The sequence below is a fragment of the Carcharodon carcharias genome, chromosome 1 (assembly GCF_017639515.1).
Source record: "Carcharodon carcharias isolate sCarCar2 chromosome 1, sCarCar2.pri, whole genome shotgun sequence".
NCBI lineage: Eukaryota > Metazoa > Chordata > Chondrichthyes > Lamniformes > Lamnidae > Carcharodon > Carcharodon carcharias.
The window spans coordinates 199003801-199019066 of record NC_054467.1 but is presented as its reverse complement, the minus strand read 5'-3'; the positions used below and the strand labels follow the sequence as shown (position 1 = coordinate 199019066).

At 44.4% G+C, this 15266-nt stretch overlaps 1 protein-coding gene across 6 annotated transcripts in view; it reads left to right on the top strand.

Annotated features, from left to right (window-relative positions):
• Nucleotides 1–15266, top strand: part of pdzd2 (PDZ domain containing 2) — a 648685-nt gene that overhangs the window by 473395 nt on the left and 160024 nt on the right. For all 6 annotated transcript variants that reach the window (XM_041183009.1, XM_041183071.1, XM_041183135.1 and 3 more), the window contains 2 exons: nucleotides 2441–2573; nucleotides 13131–13301. In XM_041183009.1, coding sequence (XP_041038943.1) covers nucleotides 2441–2573; nucleotides 13131–13301 — 304 coding nt within the window. The remainder of the gene's footprint in view (nucleotides 1–2440; nucleotides 2574–13130; nucleotides 13302–15266) is intronic.

Sequence of the window (15266 nt, the reverse complement as noted above, 5' to 3'; positions counted from 1 at the left end):
AAACATACTGGTTAAGAAAGTTCTCCTGTGCACATTTTGGGTATTCTTCACTTCCTTGCCCTTTATACTTTCTTTTTCCCCATTTTAATTAGAGTTTTTAGAAGTCCTCTATAATTACTTCTCCATTACTTTCACATTTCTCTGAAATTTGATGACAGATTTGTGCCTCTATTTCCTCATTATTAATAAACACCCTGCTCCTTTTCTGATTCAACATAAGGAACATTTCCAGTGTGCACAGGCAAACCAAGACAACCAAATTTCTAAACCTAAATTTTCAACTGATTTTCATAATTTTGTGATGCTAAAGTATGAAACTTGTAGCTTCATCTTGTATCTAACATTATTTTGGACAATGCTTACAATTAGTGACACAAATTCTAAGAAAGGTCCCTGACCTGAAATGTAGGGCTGGTATTCACCAAGCTGGGATGACTCAGGAGCCCTTTGAAAATGGCAGGCGGGTCCCGATTCTGGGAATCTGGGCCCCATTCCTATGGTTTCTGATTTTCAGGAGTGCCACTTAAGGGCGCAGGCTGGTTCAGGTCATGAGCCCGCACCCTGCATACTCATCCTGCATTGCAGGGACAGGCATGTCCCAGCCCTCAGCACTTTTCATGGAGTTGGGCCAGCTTTTCAAAGAGCCGTGATTCACGGCATCTCAGAGATGATGTGTACCTTAGTCTGCATGAGGGAAACTTTTGAAAAGTAAGTTCAAAAGGTTCTCCTCATGAACCCTATGCAGATCTGGTGAGAATTTCCAGCATTTTCTGTTTTCATTATCACAAATTCTAAGATGGCTGCTACTGTTGAGAGGGCTTCATGTGCCATTTTTATTTCCAAATTCTCTGACAGAAACAGCCCCTATGGCCGTTCATGTACCACAGGCCAAAGTATGCATCCTAAACAACACCTATAGCCCTTCATGCCCTCCATGCCAAGTATGCCACAACCCACCCCCTATGGCTCTTCATGGTCCTCATGCCAAGCTATGGCACTTCCATGCCCATTTACCCACTATACACTGTATAGAACCAATGAATCCTATAGTGACAAGAATATGTGTAAAAAAACCTTTTAAAAAAGCCATTCATTCATAATTTTCCACTTCTGAACAACTTTTTACTACAAGCCAAAATCATCCAGACCCTTTAAAGTTTCAATAGCAGAACTGTAAGCACTTGAAATTTCATTATCTTGTGTAAATAAACATTGTGAAATTGACAGTATAGAGCAGAGAACCATAGCTGTCAGTCAAGCAATGTTTTCCCTGGGGTTCTGGTGTTTTAACAGGCTAATGGACTTCTGGACTGAGTCAGCCTAGAGACTCATAATGCATTATTTGCTGAGAGCCCAGACAACCATTAGAGTACTAAGACAGATGAGCCCTAGGGAAAATGTTGCTTGATTGACAGCTTTGGCCCTCTTATGCTGTCAATTTCACAATGTTTCTTTACACAAAATATAGAGGCTTCAAGCGCTTGCTTGAAGTTCCTGCTTTTGATATTTTAAAGGGTCTGGATGACTGACACAAGTAGAAAGTTATTAATGAATGTGTTTTTTTAAAGCTTTTTTTAATATGTCCTACTGTAATTATAGGGTTCATTGGTTCTGTATGGTGTGTAGTGGGTGAATGGGCTTAGGAATACCATAACTTGGCATGATGGGCCATAGAGGTTGTTTGGGGGAAAATACCTCAGCATGGAGGCATGAGGGGCCACAGGGATTCTTTGGGGGGCATACCTTTGCATGAGGAGTCATAGGGAGTGGGTGGGGGCATGAGGTGGAATGGTTGGGGTATGAGTAGCGTGTGGACTATGAGGGCTGGAATGCCTTTGTTTTTAGTATAACTGGGACGAAGCCCCATAGCACCAAGATGGGATTTTTAAACAGCTTGCCTCTGCACTTGGTAGCCCCTATGGTTGCCTCCAAACTGTGTCCTGGGTCGCTAGCCTGACAGCACCCCAACTCCGCGCCGTGCCGCGCGCCCCCCCCCCCCCCACCCGCGAACCCCAAACAATGAAAATCCTGTCCCTGCATGCACTTTCTCCCGAGGCAGGCGGGCTGAGCCAAGATCTTTCCCAATTCCTGCTACCTGCCTCGAGGAAGAAGAGTCAGGCCATTAACTATAGATACTGCCAGACCTGGTGAGTATTTCCAGCTTTTTCTGTTTTCAATATCACAAATTCTAAGATGGCTGATGCTGTTGAGAGGGCTTCATGTGCCATTTTTTATTTCCAAATGCTCTTACAGAAAAAACTTGAATTTATATGCCATTTTTCACAACCTCAGGGTGTCCCAAGTGCTTTACAGCCAGTGAATTGCATTGAAGTGTAGACACATTGTTGTAATGTTGGGACTTCATGCATCATGTCCGCTCTCTAAAATCACAGCCCAATCTGATCACTGGTCTGATAGTTTTACCTCTTTCTTCTACCAGGGATGGAAGACTGAAATCCGGTGATGAGCTGCTAATGATTAATGGACAGTCACTGGTTGGACTCTCACACCAGGAGGCAGTTGCCCTACTTCGATCAGCAGCAGGACTTGTACAGCTAGTTGTTGCAAGCAGGGTAGGTGCTCCATTTTGGATGGAAGATTTTTTCAGTTTTCTGTCCTTTTGTCTTCAAAGCACTGCAGCAGATGCTGGGTGGATTTTAATGTCAGCAAGGGGGATTCTGCCCATCTTTTGGAAAACCAATGGGAACCCCACACTGTTTCTCGCTGGGAGGCCCAATGCAATTGCCAGGCAATCAGGCACTTACCTAGACAGCAACAGGTCTCCCACACAATCAAGCCCCGAGCAGGGTGGAAATCCCCCAAGAGCTGCTGGCCAATCAGAGCCACCCACCCAGAAGGCTAAGGACAGCAGACACATGGGAACATGACCACCTGCAAGTTCCTGTCCAAGCCACACACCATCCTGACTTGGAAATATATCACCGTTCCTTCATTGTCATTATCAGAATCCTGGCCTCCCTCCCTAACAGCACTGTAGGTGTACCTACACCACATGGACTGCAGCGGTTCAAGAAGGCAACTCACCACCACCTTCTCAAGGGCAACTCAGGATGGGCAATAAATGCTGGTCTTGTCAGTGTCACCCACATCCTGTGAAAGAATAAATTTTGAAAAACACTCCAGTACCAGTAGCACCAGCAGGAACGGTGACTACTGCTGGTACAACACTTGGGCTTACTTTGAGGATCACTGCTGGATCCCCAGATAGAAGTGATTGTGGGTTGGATTGGGTCACATTGGAGGGCATTACAGAAAGGGGGAAGCCAGGATGGTGTGGTGGAGGTGGGGAAGGAAGGTCGATAGCAAGGACCAGGGGATGGCTTTCACTGCCATCACCCACCACCCCCACCCCCTCGCCCACCAACAGAGTGCCTATAACAAGGAACTCACCCCTACCAGGCCTCAGGCAAACCCAGCAGGATTTGCTGTAGTCTCCCCACATGGCAGATCTCCCACATGGTGAGGCCCCCACATCTGCTGGTTGGCAGTGGTATGAGACCCTTCAGCTTAAGGGCCTCAATTAGCCTCTGGGCAAGAAGGCCTCCATCCAGCCTTCCCACCCTAAGTTGATCAAGGGAAGGTGGCAATGTGGCTGGGTCCCAACTCTACACCCTTTGGCTTGATTAAATGGCCCATGCCTCCCAACCCGCCTCTGGGGCTGGGGGCATTAAATTCCATCCATTCTTTTTATTGAGATTGGGAGTGAAGGGTTACATACAGTGGGAAATCAGGCAGGAGGATCACATGCTATTATTTAGCCCACTAAATTTTATATCCATCCATTTAAATAAGTAGAAAATTGGGCAGGTTCCATTACTGGTGTGCAATCGTCACTGCCCAGTTTTCCTCTATATGCCATGCCTAGGTGAAGAAGGTCCTTTTTAGGAGAGGTAACATGATTGTGCACCTGATCCATTGTAAATGGTGCTCTCCTGAACCTCATAAAAGGTAGCATTAAAAATCTGGGCCTTGAATTTCCAAAGGCAAGTTGTCCCGTTCGCCTGTCGAAGCTTAGTAAGAGATCAGCAGAACCCCTGGAAAAACGGTGTATTTGTTTGAATTTCTCTCTAATTGCTTTATTTCAATAGCAACTCTCCCACTTGACTCCAGTCCTAGTGCCTCTGCTGGTTTTAAATCTTCTCCCTAGGTATGCATTTTCACAGCTGGTTCCAATTTTAAGTCAGCATCAAAAATCTGTACTGAATTTGGACGTCAGATGGGAGAGGTGACTCCAGCAGGGTTATGTTTATGCTGCTGGGCTTACTTGTCTGAATTTGGCGGACCAAACAGATTAAGTTTAAGTTATGGAAGGAGATCAGGATCGCTGCTGCAGAAATTCAGGGCCATGATTCTCAATCACACATAGAACAGTGCCACTGTCCAATTTGCCACTCTAGGATGATCATGTAAGAATATTGTAAATTGTTTTTAAATAGTATATTAATTGAGATGTACAGGAACCTAGGAATTGCTAGATAAAAGAGACCGAGGTCCATCTGCCATCCTAGTAGTCACATGGTACAACAATAATGGAGTTATTGACTAATCATACTAGCAATCAGCTGACAAGTAACAAAGAGTAGGCATAAAATGGCCATTTTTGTGTTGGCATTATGTAAAAAGTGGAGTGCCACAGGAATCAGTACTGGGGTCTCAACTATTTACAACTATATTAATGACTTGGATGATGGGGTTGACTGTGTTGTAGCTAAATTTGCTGATGACATAAATAAAAGTAGAAAAGTAAGATGTGAAGAGGTCATAAGGAGACTGCAAAGGGATATGGGTAAGTAAAGTGAGTGGATAAAAATTTGACAGATGGATTATAATGTGGGAAAATGTGAACTTGTCCACTTTGGCAGGAAGAAAAAAAGGCATGATATCATTTACATGGGGAGACATTGCAGAACTCTGAGGTATGGAAGGATCTGGGTGTCCTGACACATGAATCACAAAAAGTTAGAATGCAGGTACAGTGAATGATTAGGAAGGCAAATGGATTGTTGTCATTTGTTGCAAGAGGAATGGAATATAAAAGCAGGGACATAATTGCATTAGAAGCAGTTCAGAGAAATTTCATTCGACTGATTCCTGGGATGGGGGGTTATCATGTGAGGAAAGGTTGGCAGGTTGGGCCTCTATCCATTGGAGTTTAGACGAATGAGAGGTGACCTTATTGAAACATATCAGATCTTGAGGGAATTTGACAGGGTGATGCTGAAAGGATGTTTCACCTTATGGGAGAGACTAGAACTAGGGGACACAGTTTAAAAATAAGGGACCTCCCATTTAAGATGGAGATGAGGAGAATTGTTTTCTTCAGAGTGTCGTGAGTCTGTGGAACTTTCTTCCCCTGAGAGGCAAGATCAATGAATATTTTTAAGGCTGAGTTAGATAGATTCTTGATTGATAAGGGAGTCAAAGAGTAAAGGGAGTATACAGGAAAGTAGAGTTGAGGCCACAGTCAGATCACTCATGATCTTATCGAATGGTGGAGCAGGCTAGATGGGCTGAATGGTCTACTCCTGCTCCTCATTCATATGTTTGTATGTTTAGCAATCAAGGGGTCTGGTTTCAAATTTGCAATCTTGTTTGGGTGCCTCACCTTCCTGGAGTTCAAGTTAATAAAATGAGGCCTAGATCTCCTATTTGAAGCAATGCAGTTGCAGGCTTTTCAAAATGTGGATGCACTAAGCTGGGCTGAATATCCTTCCTTAACCTTACGATCACAATGCTGGAGGAGTGGTGCACTTATAACCTGACACTTCTGTCTGTGGATGTTTGGCGTGTGACCTTTTAATTCTACAAATAATCCTTGTTAAAAGTGCAAGTTTCATTTGATACTCCAGTCATTGCCTTAATCGGAGCAAATTAAGTTGCATAGGCATCATTTTTTATTAGTGCCCTTACGTTAATGTTGAATTATTCTTAAATATAGGATGTTTAAAATATCTTCAAAGCTAAAGCTGTGCTGATGAACAATGATATTATGTTTACTTCATGACTTGAATATTAAATTTTAAGGATATGATTGCACTGGAGGGGGTGCAAAGGAGATTCACCAGGATGTTGTCTGGGATGAAACATTTAGGTTATGAAGAGAGGTTGGATAGACTTGGATAAAAACAAAAAAAACTGCGGATGCTGGAAATCCAAAACAAAAACAGAATTACCTGGAAAAACTCAGCGGGGGGGGGGGGAAGCGGAGAGAGAGAGGGAGAGAAGTGGAGGGGGGGTGTGGTAGTAGGGACAAACAAGCAGTGATAGAAGCAGATCATCAAAAGATGTCAACAACAATAGAACAAAAGAACACATATGTGTTAAAGTTGGTGATATTATCTAAACGAATGTGCTAATTAAGAATGGATGGTAGGGCACTCAAGGTATAGCTCTAGTGGGGGTGGGGAGAGCATAAAAGATTTTAAGATATTTAAAAATAATGGAAATAGGTGGGAAAGGAAAAATCTATTAATTTATTGGAAAAAAAAGGAAGGGGGAAACAGAAAGGGGGTGGGGATGGGGGAGGGAGCTCACGACCTAAAGTTGTTGAATTCAATATTCAGTCCGGAAGGCTGTAAAGTGCCTAGTCGGAACATGAGGTGTTGTTCCTCCAGTTTGCGTTGGGCTTCACTGGAACAATGCAGCAAGCCATGGACAGACATGTGGGCAAGAGAGCAGGGTGGAGTGTTAAAATGGCAAGCAACAGGGAGGTTTGGGTCATTCTTGCGGACAGACCGCAGGTGTTCTGCAAAGCGGTCTTGGGTTGTTTTCATTGGAGCAGAGAAGACTGAGGGGCGACCTGATTGAGGAGTACAAGATTATGAGGGGCATGGACAGGGTGGAAAGGGAGCAGCTGTTCCCCTTAGTTGAAGGGGGCATAAGTTCAAGGTGGTTGGCAGGAGGTTTAGGGGGGATTTGAGGAAAAACTTTTTTACCCAGAGGGTGGTGACGGTCTAGAATGCATTGCCTGGGAGGGTGGTGGAGGCGGGTTGCCTCACATCCTTTAAAAAGTACCTGGATGAGCACTTGGCATGTCATAACATTCAAGGCTATGGGCCAAGTGCTGGTAAATGGGATAAGGTAGGTAGGTAGGTCAGGTGTTTCTCACGTGTCGGTGCAGACTCAATGGGCTGAAGGGCCTCTTCTGCACTGTGTGATTCTGTGAATTCTGTACTTGATTTGGCTTTCATAACTAATTTTCCCCTGGAGATCACAATTCTATAAGGGAAGGTATTGTGGATCCATTCTATTTTTTGAACAAATAGCTGTTTCTGTAACATTTTCAAAGAATAAATTGAAAGCAACAGCTCATAGGGCAGGATTTTCCCCTCATCAGGCGGACACAGCGGCGGGGCTGGGAGCAGCTGTGAAATGGTCCACCACCCGTGATTGGGCCCCAAATAACGGCTAGCCAGCGCTGCCGGGGTGGGGGCAGGAGGAACATGAGCGCTGAAGTTTATGCATGCGCAAGGGAGTCCTCACTGAAAGCACCCTGAAGGCACTGAGTTGCTTCAGGGAGCTGAAGATTTTTAAAATGAGAAATCTACAATTAATATAAACATGTTCCGATATACAACTTAATCACATGAAGAGGGATATGTGAAAAATGAGTTTAACAAAATGTTTCTTTTTTTAAAATTCACTCCAGGAAACCCCATCCCGCCTGTGGATGAGGTTTCGCAAAAAATGCAAAGGCCACCTGGACTATTCGCCCGCCCACCAACCGTAAGGTTGGACAGGCAGCGAAAAATTCTACTTGATTACCTGCTTAAGGGCCTTAATAGGCGTCTTAATTGTTGGCGGGCGCGCTGCCAACTCTTGTGCGTGCCGGCGGACCAAAGTATTATTCGAGTGCACGATGACATTGGGACTGCCCGACGTCATCGCATGCTATTTCATGCTCGGGCGTGTCAGGCGGGTGTCCACATGCTGAGCTGAAAATCCTGGCCATGTAGCCTGATGCCATTGCAAAACCTTGATAAAGCCTGGTAGATATTAAACCAGATATTTTAAAGCATTACTTTTAATTTATAAATTTAAGTGAAGGATCAAGGTATACACTGCAAGGCACCACCAAGATTGAAAAGAATTTTTTTCGTTCCTGGGAGTTGTTTCACCATGAAGACCAGCATTTATTGCCCTTCCCTAAGTGCCCTTGATAAGGTGGTGGTGAGCTGCCTTCTTGAATCACTGCAGTCCACGTGGTGTAGAAACAGCCACAGTGCTGAAAGGAATTCCAGGATTTTTACCCAGCAACAGTGAAGGAACAGCAATATATTTCCAAAGCAGAATGGTGTGTGGCTTGCAGGGGAACATGCAGGTGGTGGTATTCCCATGTTGTCTGCTGATTTTGTCCTTCTAGAGGTAGAGCGTTTGGGCGGTACTGTCCAAGGAGCCTTGGTGAGTTCCTGTGATGCATCTTGTAGATGGTACACATTGCTGCCACTGTGCATTGGTGGATAGAGTATGTGGTTGATAGGGTATCAATCAAGCATGGTGTTCTTGAGTGTTGATGGAGCTGCACTCATCCAGACAAGTGGAGAGTATTCCATCACAATCCTGACTTGTGCCATGTAGATCATGGACAGGATTTGAGGAGCAGGATGTGAGTTACTTGCCACATAATTCCCAGTCTCTGACCTGCTCTTGTAGCCATTTATATGGTTGATCCAGTTAAGTTCCTGGTCAGTGATATTGAATGTCAAGGTTAGATTCTCTCTTGTTGGAGATGGTCATTGCCTGGCACTTGGTGCAAACAAGCCTGAATGTTGTCAGGTCTCTCTGCATGCGGGCACAGACTGCTTTGGTATCAGAGCAGCCGTGAATGAAGGGATGAGAAATTTCTGCCTTTTGGAGGAATTCTGACTTTTCAATTATAGAACATTGCCCTTTGAAATATTTCCCAACCTCAGCCTCTCCCTCTCCATAGCCTTTGCTTCATGTCACATATACATAATCCAGCAAAGTCATGTTCTATTAGTATAGTATTCATCCTGCATTACATGCACTAACTGCATTGAATGCTGAAATGTTGAAATGCTGAGGTCACTTGGATGATTTTATACAAATGCACTGGTCCACAGTTTTGACAGGAATAGAAAGCAAACAAAGGGAAAACTAGTGTTCCTACTTGAAATCTAATCATTCCATCCATTTGAAGTGGTCTAGAACAGTTTGCATTTCATTACACATCATAACAAGTGCAATAGTTTTCTGGCCATCATGCTGCTTTATACTACAATGTGTATATAATTCCTTGTCACAAAAAATTTCATACCTTTTGTCTCCACACACTCTATCCCTGTGAATGGTACTGAACACTGTGCAATTGCCAGCAAACATCCTCACTTCTAATTTTATGGTGGAGGGAAGGTGAAGTAGTTGAAGGTGGTTCGGCTTAGCACACCGCCCTGAGGAACTCCTGCAGCGAAGCCTTGAGGCTGTGATAATTGGCTTCCACAACCATCATCCTTTGTGATAGGGATGACTCCAACCAGATGATAGTTTACCCATTGATTCCTATTGACTTTAATATTATCAAGGCTCCCTGATGACTTGGTCAAATGCTGCCTTGATGTTGAGAGTAATCACTTTCACCTCGCCTCTTGAATTTGGCTCTTTTTTCCATGTTTGGATTCAGACCGTAAGAAGATCTGGAGCTAAGTGGCCCTGGCAGAACCCAGGACCCTGAGCAGGTAATTGCTGTGCAAGAGCCACTTGATAGAATTGTCATTGATACCTTCCATTACTTTACTGATGATTGAGAGTAGGCTGATGGGGTGGTAATTGGCTGGATTGGATTTGTCCTGCTTTTTGTGGACACGACAGAGCTGGACATTTTCCATATTGTTAGGTAATGCCAGTTGGAGCAGCTTGGCTAAGGGTGCAACTAATTATGGAGCAGAAGTCTTCAGTACTATAATAGGGATGCTGTCAGGGCTCATAGCTTTTGGGGTATCCAGAGAATTGAGCCATTTCTTGATATCACTGGAGTGAATCGAATTGGCTGAAGACTGGCATCCATGATACTGGGGACCTCCGGAGGCCGCGTCGTATCATCCTTTTGACAGTTCTGACTGAAGGTAGTTACAAATGCTCCAACTCTGGTTAGTTGTTTAACTGCCCACCACTAGATGTGACAGGACTGTAGAGCTTTGATCTGATCTGTTGGTTGTGGGATAGGAGAGGAGACAAGGTAAATCGAGAAATAATGGGTATATGTGAATTAATGGGGTGTCCCGAGACAGGAGAGTGTGTCTTAGAAGGCAGGGTCGGTGGTGACGATGATAGGGTCCTAGGGGAGAACTCAGGATACTGGTGGTAGGAGGGAACAGTCGCAGTCAGAGGGGGAAGTGGGATGCAGATTCAGGGTGTGGGTTAGCAGGTGAAGGTATCTTCAGGTGGGTCACGAGGGGGACAAGACAAGTGACTCAGATAATGGGAGGGGGCAAGGTCAGGATGGGCATGGGGACGGTAGCGGGTGTCAGCTATGAGGAGAGGCAAGTCATATGGAGGTGGATCATTATAGGGTCCAGGGAAATGGGGGGAGGTTCAAGTGTGACAGAAGGGAGAGGAATGGTGATATGGGTGGTTCTATGGTGATGGGTAGAAGTTGGTGGGTGACAGCGGGAGGATAGATGTTGCTGGGGTTTGTCGGAAAGTTACACGTACTATTTCCTCATGGCTGTTCTTGACAACACAGTTGCTCTGTACATGTGACTCTTCAAAATGACTGTTCCCTCCTACCACCAGCATCCTGAGTTCTTCCCCCAGACCCCACCATTGACATCACTGACCCCACCTTCTAAGGCACTCAACCCCGTCCCGGGACACACCATTAATTCACAAATACCCTTTATTTCTCTTTTTGAGTGGGTGGAGTTCAAGGTCTGCACGGTGGCCGACTAAAGGCTCTAATAATAATAAGGCAACTAGATGTCAAAGATGCTGAGTTGTGTTCTCCTCCCTGTGGTGAAGCCTGCATCGCAGCAGGTTTGCTGCTGAATCATGGGCGTCATAACATCGAGATCCGAGCAAGGTGTGCTGCTGCCGTTCATTCTGTGCCATTTGCCATCGGCTGCAGTCAGAGGCAGGGAGGGATGTGCATGCCTTCAAGACTCCAAACCTCTGTCCTCCTGACTGAATGGTCATGGTTGACAAGGGATCATGTGGTTGGTCTTCTGTGCTGCCAAGGCAATGGTCTCTCTATAGAGTTCCAAGGATAATGGAGACAAGCAGAAAAGTCCCCACGTGAGGCTTCCTGCACATGGCTCTCATCACCCTGGTCAAAGAACAATGTCTCCATGTACAGTCATGTGTGAACAGGAGGAACACCCATCTCTGGTTCTCCAGGATGTCCTTCACCTGGAAGGGTGGGGATGCCATGTCTAGACGGAGGCTAGGTGAAGGGCTTAGCACTTGCCTGCTGGCTTGGAGTTGGAGGGAAACCTGTAAAGGACATGCTCACTTAATGTATCACTTCAATTCACTTGGGAGGGCTAACATGGCAAGGGAATACACAATGAATGGTAGGACCGTAAGAAGTACAGAGTATCAGAGGGACCTTGGTGGACATGTCCATAGATCTCTGAAGGCATTAGCACAGGTAGATAAGGTGGTTAAGAAGTTATATGGGATACTTGCCTTTATTAGCTGAGGCATAGAATATAAGAGCAGGGAGGTTATGTTGGAGCTGTATAAAACGTTAGTTAGGCAACAGCTGGAGTACTGTGTGTAGTTCTGGTCACCACACTATAGGAAGGACGTGATTGTACTGGAGAGGGTGCAGAGGAGATTCACCAGGATGATGCCTGGGCTGGAGCGTTTCAGCTATGAAGAGAGACTGGATAGGCTAAGGTTGTTTTCCTTAGAGCAGAGAAGGCTGAGGGGGGACAAGATAGAGGTATACAAAATTACGAGGGGTATAGATAGGGTAGATAGGAAGAAATGTTTCCCCTTAGCAGAAAATAACCAGGGGGTATAGATTTAAGGTAAACAGCAAGAGGTTTAGAGGGGATTTGAGGAAAAGCTTTTTCACCCAGAGGGTGGTTGGAATCTGGAACACATGTCTGAAGGGGTGGTAGAGGCAGGAACCCTTATAATTTTTAAGAAGTATTTAGATGAGCACTTGAAACGCTATAGCATACAGGACTACAGGCCAAGTGCTGGAGAATGGGATTAAAATAAATAGGTGCTTGATGGCTGGCATGGACGTGATGGGCCGAAGGGCCTTTTTCCATGTTTTATAACTCTGTGACTCCATGACTCAATGCATTCACAACAGCCACTGAGGCATCAATAGTAAATGCTGCAGGCAGCCATGCCTTGGCAATGGCTCTCATCCAGATGAGGACATGGAGGACCCATCACAGGTTGGCACAGGGCCAGGAGGAGCAGGGCCCTGAGCAGCAAGAGATAGCAGGGCCTCTATAAGGTCAAGAGACTGACGAATATGGACCACTGTAACGTGAGCATTGGCCCGACCATGGGTGTATCACCGGTGGTGCTCTTGTCTAGAGATGAGTGACAGGCAATGACGGAGGCCCACATCTGTAAGTTTCTTGGGTACGAGTTGCAGCGCAAGGACTCTGGAGAAGCAATGTGGAGTCCTGGCCTACAATGAGTGAATGTCTGTCCCTTTAAATCTGGCACCAGGGCCTTTGACCCCATGAGGTAATGGCGGGGTGGGCTACTTCCTGCTCACCCCTCCCTGAAATTTTCTGAGCTCCTTGCTGACGCATACTTAATGAGCTGAAAAGCAGAAGATTGCATATGTTCACCTGCCCCAGCAGGAATCATGCCAAATTTCCCACCCACCACTGCACTGAATCCTCAGAATGGAAAATTCCACCCTTAAGTTTTAGGGTTTGAAATCCCCTGCATTTTCTCACATCCCTCCTATGTCCTTGATTCCCTGCTCTCAAGACTGAAAGTAGTGCTCAGGAGATTGGTTATAAAATTAAGGAAAATAAAACATACTGGACAAAAAATTGGTATTTTGAAATATTTCTTAATAATGCAAAGATGACAAATGCATTATTGTGGAGGTGTGAAAACAGTACCAGTATCAAAACAAACCATTTTTAATTATACTTTTTTCCTTCTTGCAGGATGAATCTGAGATCCATTTCCAGAAATTCCCCTCCACAAGTTTACCTGATTTGGTGACTAACTTTGTGGTTGCTGATAACTCCCCTTCTCCTACGGAAAATAAAGAGAATGTACAGCCAGACAGTGAAGATGTTGCAGCCAACTGCCATTTGCACCACCGTCCAGAAAGTGTAAGTGCTGATGTATAAATGTATGTGTTGTGTTACTTAAAACATTAAAGGCAGAAGTACTACAAAAAGGTAGAAATTCTTCCGTGCGTTATTTTGAAGAAATTGGTTAATGAATTCGAGTGAAATTCCTCCATTCAGTATTTTAATGAAGTTGTTGCAGAGACTTTATTAATGACACTATTAATATTGTAAATGGCTACTAGGGTTCAACTGCATCAGGGCAATCTGAACAGTCTTTCTTACATAATCATATGCTTTCCAGAGCTTGTCAGAATCCTGAATCATGTCCAGAAACATACTTAGAATTGTTCACTGTCTGAGAGTTAAGAGCAGTGCAAGGACACATTAGACAGTGAAGGGAAATGGCTGACATCAACTTCAGCATGGGTGAGCAGAAGAGAGAACCATTGTGGAAGCTGGCGATCCATATCACCTGAATCGACAGGTTCAGGTGTTGACCCTTCATGCCACCAAACCCTTCTGATAAAAGCTCTGCCTGAAATCTTAACCTGTTTTGCTCAATCTTGAACAAGCTTCTTTGTATTTTCCAGATTTCTTTTCTCCCTCTGTAAAAAAGTTTGCTTTGTTCCAAACTCTAGTCTCCTGACCACCACTTTATCTCCTGAAGATTTTCTTCCTATCCCCCCTGCAAGATATTTCTGGCAAAAACACAGTATATCTCATCAACCTTACATCCTACATGATGCACAATAGAGCAGCTTTTTTCTCAGGGCAGATTAGATGTGGAATGACAAGACCCCAGGATGGTTGGTAGAAGCTGTTAAAGCCAGCATCATTGGAGTTGGGGAATGTTTACCTCAAAATATACTGAACAACTACAGCCCATTTCTCTCTCCACGGATGCTGCCAGACCTGCTGAGTGTTTCCAGAATTTTCTATTTTTATTTCAGATTTCTAGCATCTATAGTATTTTGCCTTTGTACAGTTGAAGGGTTGGGATAAAGTGATAACTGATGGTTGACTGGATCAAGAGAATTTTAACAGTCTTGCAGACATAATGAAGGGTCCTTCAGGGTGGATCATTGTCTTTTGTGGTTCACTAGAAGCTGATTGCTGTTAACTTCTGTACTCTTGTAACCTAGTTAGATTGATGGTTTAGATGAGTTTTATTAATTTCTGCTAGGCCAGGGTCATGGTCAAACAGACTGGACTCAATGTTCTGCAAAAAATAACATTTCTGGGTTGTTGGGATATTAATCTGTTAGTAAGAGACAATGATTGTTTTAGTGTGTGTTGTGTCATTTTTATCCGTGCAGATGGAAAAAAATAAATCCACACATAAATTATTATTTCTTGAATCACTATAACTTTGTTTTGCATTTCTTAATTCTAAGTCCCAGCTGACTTGCTGGCCTCCTGTTGCATTGAGGAGCCTTGCTTACCATCAGACTGTAACATACACTTGACATTTAAAAGTTATGGCAAGTAAATAATAAGCTTTGTGGACCATGGTCTTATCTATGAGTGTGGTTTACTATACCAATCAAGAATATTTATATGTGCAAAAGGATTGTATGACGTACAACCTTTTACATCCCAGGAGGAAAAATCAGTTATCAATGGGCCTAATTTTCAATGGAAATTGGAACTGGTCCGGTTGAGCTGCTCCCAGGTTTGCTGCTCTGGGCAATTCACTAACATAAAAACATATGAAAAAAATTAGGAGCTGGCCTTTTGGCCCCTCCAACTTGCTCTGTCATTCAACATGACCACGGCTGACCTTCTATCTCAAATCCACCTTCCCGCACTTTGCTTAGAGTTAAGATCCTAGTTTCAGACTTAATTAATTCACTTTCAAACTTAATGGGCTGGATTACACATTGAGGGCAAGTTCCCCCCATCCCAGAATAAATTTCAACGAGGAGGAACTCCTCCTTTCACTGACCAGCAGCCCACAGAGGTGCTGCCAGTCTCTACATTGGGCACAGGCCTCTTCCACCATGT